The sequence below is a fragment of the Priapulus caudatus genome, unplaced genomic scaffold (assembly GCF_000485595.1).
Source record: "Priapulus caudatus unplaced genomic scaffold, Priapulus_caudatus-5.0.1 Scaffold1612, whole genome shotgun sequence".
Classification (NCBI taxonomy): domain Eukaryota; kingdom Metazoa; phylum Priapulida; class Priapulimorpha; order Priapulimorphida; family Priapulidae; genus Priapulus; species Priapulus caudatus.
This window is the reverse complement of record NW_014578673.1, coordinates 43,445-47,818: the sequence shown is the minus strand read 5'-3', so window position 1 is coordinate 47,818 and position 4,374 is coordinate 43,445. Positions and strand designations below refer to the sequence as shown.

Sequence of the window (4,374 nt, the reverse complement as noted above, 5' to 3'; positions counted from 1 at the left end):
GAGAGAGAGAGAGAGAGAGTGCAAGAGAGTGTGTGTGAGAGACGGATAAAGAGACGCAGAAACAAAAGAGCGGAATGACACGACAATGATGAGACGGCGACCTCACCTTTGACCCCTTCGACCTCCAGGATCATCTTGTGTTCCGGTGGCACGACCCTCACCTCCTCCTTCACGGCCGAAGCGGTCGTCAGCGGCAGCTGAACCGGGTTCAGACCTTCCTCGTTGCTGCCCACATCGTCGATAAACTGACGAGGGAAAAGAGAGACAATAACTCCGCGATTCCCGCCCCCGATCGCAGCCCGCCTTGATCTTCTGAGCGAGAATTCCGAGCCCCTCCCTCGGACATTAGCTGCTTAGCTAGATCGGTCGCGGTGGACGAGAATTCACGTGTTTTTTTTATTTATTTATTCAGGCACTCAAAAAAATGTCGCAGAAAACATTACTACCGAGCTGCAAAGCCCGTCGCAAAGAAACCTCGCAAAAAAAAGCACCGCGAATGTGGACGATTCTGCCGTGACTGGACCGCGACGGGGGTGCCACGAAAACTGTAAAATGTCATGCATGGGGGTCACGTCGCAGAAATCGCTACTAAGCCGTGAAGCCCCTGTCACAGAAAAACAAAGCAAACACTGATGTGGAGGCGCCACGATTCGGTCCCCCCTTGGACCAAAGATGGAAGATGACAATGTCTCGCACCGTCGACGACAAGCGCATCCTCGACCTGCTCAGAGACGACGTACGCGCGCTCGCGACCCCTCATGACCCCGCGCGCGCCATTTTACGCACCCGGCAGATAGGTGCGATATGATATGACTACTAGGCACTTAGGATATGATTACTAGGCACTTAAAAAAAAAACCTAACCCTAACCCTAAAAAAAAAAATTTAATTTAATTAAAGTGCCTAGTAGTCATATCATATCGAACCTTTCTGCCTTCTGCCCATTTTCTTTCGCCGTCGCCTCACGCTTGATCACCGGCTTCGGGATGTGATCCGACTCGGCCGACGTTCCCCACGACCCTGAAACACACACACACAGTGTCACACACACAGTGTAATGATAGTAATAATAACTAGACAGAGGGCACTCACGGAGAGTGCATACCTCCGCGAGCATGTAACATGTATGTGCTCGCTGGTGGCGGCTGCTGACTGACTCGCCTGCTGCTGACTCGCCGCTCACTGGTGGCTGCTGCTGACTCGACGCGCTATCGATCGCGCGGTGGCTACACACACACACGAGACTGATTACATGCGCGGCGGTAATAATAATAATGATAATAATAACAATAATCATCATATTCATCATTTTAGTAATAATAAAATAATAAATAATAATAGTTGTTTAATTGAAAGGGGGAATATGGTTGTGCACACACATTGGGTGACGCTGGAAATATATGTAGAAAAAAACGACGCAGGGGAGTAGGGTCACCATGATATGCATTGCAGTATATATGCACCTTGTAATATAACAATGTAACTCTACTAAATATATAATAGAGGTTCGATCAACAACGAAAATCATCGAAATTAATCATCAAACTCTTGAAAACGTCATGCACGCTTCCATTAATACAGCTAATGCTTAACTAGAGATACTGTCTCACCTCTAGTCTTGTTCAACCTGTCGGCTGGACCCTGAGAAAATATTCCACCGGACTGGATGACTTCAGGCTTGCCACGTCCTCTTCCCCTGCCCCTCTCCCCTCGTCCTCTCGATTGCTTGCGTTCACTACTCTTGCTTGTGCTTGGACTTGGTCCATCTCTGCGAAATGGTCACAAACAGAAATGTATAGACGAATTAACACACCCTATTCCTGCAAAATCAAACAATTAAAAGATATTGTACTCGGGATTTTACTGAATTACGCAGTTGGCTGATTGACTCGAGTGCAGGTTGATATTTTACCCAGCTTCTTTCTTTTCTCGTCTTGAAGAGATATTCGGTGCAAAGGTCTTCTTTGGAATACCTCCTAGGGTTAGGTCCCTCGGTGTGCGCAGTGAAGGTAACCTGAAATAGATAAAGCGAGTATCACCCCATACATATACAAATACCGGCCGTGATTTGTAATACTAGTAATTAGTATATATAATTAATACGATTAATACTAAATAAGACATTGTTACAACAAGTGCAATTTAAATACAACAAGAGTGCTAACCCCTATTTTGGTTTGGTGGGAACCCGATACATTAACATACTATGATCACCCTATCCATCACTATTTCTGCAGCTGCACGTGTTCACTATTTAAAGTTGTCTAGACTGCAGTACCTGGCACCTCTTCCTGTAGGGGTTCCAGCTCTGTTGATCAGTCCTCGTGGGAGAGTTTTCTCTGGCGGCTGTTCTTCTGCCATTTCAAATTTTAAGACATAACGTCAAAATAAGAAGCAATTTTAGTTTAATTGGAACAGTAAGATCAGTAGACCAAAAATTTCAATCTAATCATCGTGGTTTTGTTGTGTGTGTGGTGGCGCCCTCTAACGTCCGCCAGGTGGCACTCCTAATGCTTGACCTCACTGGGCTGAGGTCATTTCCAAGTGTAAAGCCTGAGGCTGAAGAAAGATAATAGGAGTTTTTGTGTCCATCCTAAACTAAAATGAACATGAAATGTAAATAAGAATCCAAGTATAATACTACACATGGACGTAACGCCATTCTTCACTGAACTTGTGGTATGTTTTCTTGGTGTATTTTGTTATTATAGAAGGCGTTGTTCGTTATTTGGCGATCGCAGACGAACTTCGTGGCTCGCGGGTTCGTCGCTCTGACTCTGAGACTGTGTTACACTTACAGCACTAGTGCCACTACTTCACAAGTTGCAAACTTACAATTTAACTTTCATTATAACAATATTCAATATAACGCTGCAAACTTTCCCACTAAATTCATTTTGTAAGGCGAAACTTTTTTATTTATACTTATAAGTTATATGTTATAATCAACAACAAATTGAACAATGTCAACACTGTCAATGACTGACATCAACAATCACAAATTTGTTGGGTACCAAACTGAAATTCAAAGCATGTTCGTGTCAACTGCCACTAGGCAATGAAATAACATATCAGGCAGAACTATTTTAGTACTTAAACTAAACACTTTGCCTTACATAAGCTACAAATAGGTCCTAATCTTATACTTATAGTTAATACTTATCTGTTTAACCCTATGACTATGTTTACGTTAGGACTCCAGATTGGTTCTGGGATTTTACAGAACTAGACTAGAGTTAGGATCACGTGGTATTGATGGTGATTTATGTACCAGGAGTGCACAGCCCATGGGGTCCCAAAGTATGCTTGATCCAAAATAATGAACTCCATTGCTCACTTTCTTAGCGTAGGTAGAACTCCGTCCGAGTGCGACCAGCACTACCATCGCTAGAAATAAGAATTAGTTGCTACGATTTATTTCGCCACTACTTCTGTTTTCCCGATTCCCGTGAATATTTCTTTTGCGATTTCAGCACTACCCGTGTTCAGACTATGAAGACAGCACGTGGGCGTTTGCGTGCAAACGCCACCAGAGGGCGCCGGTATTAGCGCGACCCCCGAAGACTGGATCGGTCGCTTAGTCTGCGACAATGTTTTCAAATGGGCACACGCACACGCCGTCAGGTAAATAAATAATAAAGCTATAAATAAATAATGAGAAATAAATCGCGCGCATGATCATCCCGTGCAATAGACAGTTGATCTCCACATGTAGAGTCGTGGTAGCCCCTACCCCAGACCGTGGTGCGATGATCTGCCGCAGGGACGCAGGTCTCTGTGCGTGAGAGTTGGGTGCCGCATCCAGAGTGCAGTTATACTCTGCGGTGATGTAGGCCTTGGCCTGTAGTTAAGCCCTCATCCCAGACTGCGACAACTCTGTATGTCTCTTCATGTAGCTGGCTAACCCTTAAAATTAGGATGGTACTTTTACAGCGACGCATGACTTTGCACGTAATAGTTGGGTAGCTGCTTCTTATTCTAGAGTGCAGGAATATTTTCCAGATCTCTGTACATAGAGTGGGGTAAGCCTCGCAGAGTTAAGTGCTAAGCAGCGGGCACTAGGGATGTCTGTGCATCGTCGCAAACACATCGCAGATTTAATCATTTTGCCCGACAAACCAGAAACTTCTCCGGGAAAGTCGATTTTAAGTGTCGTTTTTTTTTCCACGAGAAAAATTGCTATTTTTTTCAACTTTGACTCCTCGTAGACCGTGCGTAGTGTGCGTATCTGAGCGTGCGTGCATGCGTAGCATAGTGTGGGTAATGTACGTGCGTGCGTGCATAGCGTGTGTACATGTATAGCTGCGCACACACACGTACAGGTGCATGCAGACACACGCAGGTGTGCGCGCACGCGTACAGTCGCGACGCGCG

General features: G+C 45.0%; 1 protein-coding gene across 3 annotated transcripts in view; it reads right to left on the bottom strand.

Annotated features, from left to right (window-relative positions):
- The window catches only part of LOC106817158 (DNA-directed RNA polymerase III subunit RPC4-like), a 6,191-nt gene extending 3,677 nt beyond the window's left edge, over positions 1–2,514 (bottom strand). Inside the window, exons 1-4 of one of the 3 annotated variants that reach the window (XM_014821812.1) lie at positions 2,279–2,514; positions 1,913–2,014; positions 1,611–1,768; positions 962–1,020 (exon numbers count right to left, since the gene is read on the bottom strand). In XM_014821812.1, the coding sequence (XP_014677298.1) occupies positions 962–1,020; positions 1,611–1,768; positions 1,913–2,014; positions 2,279–2,361 (402 nt within the window). In that variant the 5' untranslated portion in view covers positions 2,362–2,514. The remainder of the gene's footprint in view (positions 1–961; positions 1,021–1,610; positions 1,769–1,912; positions 2,015–2,278) is intronic. The other 2 variants (XM_014821810.1, XM_014821811.1) reach the window with 2 other exon arrangements.
- Positions 2,515–4,374: the final 1,860 nt, after the last annotated feature.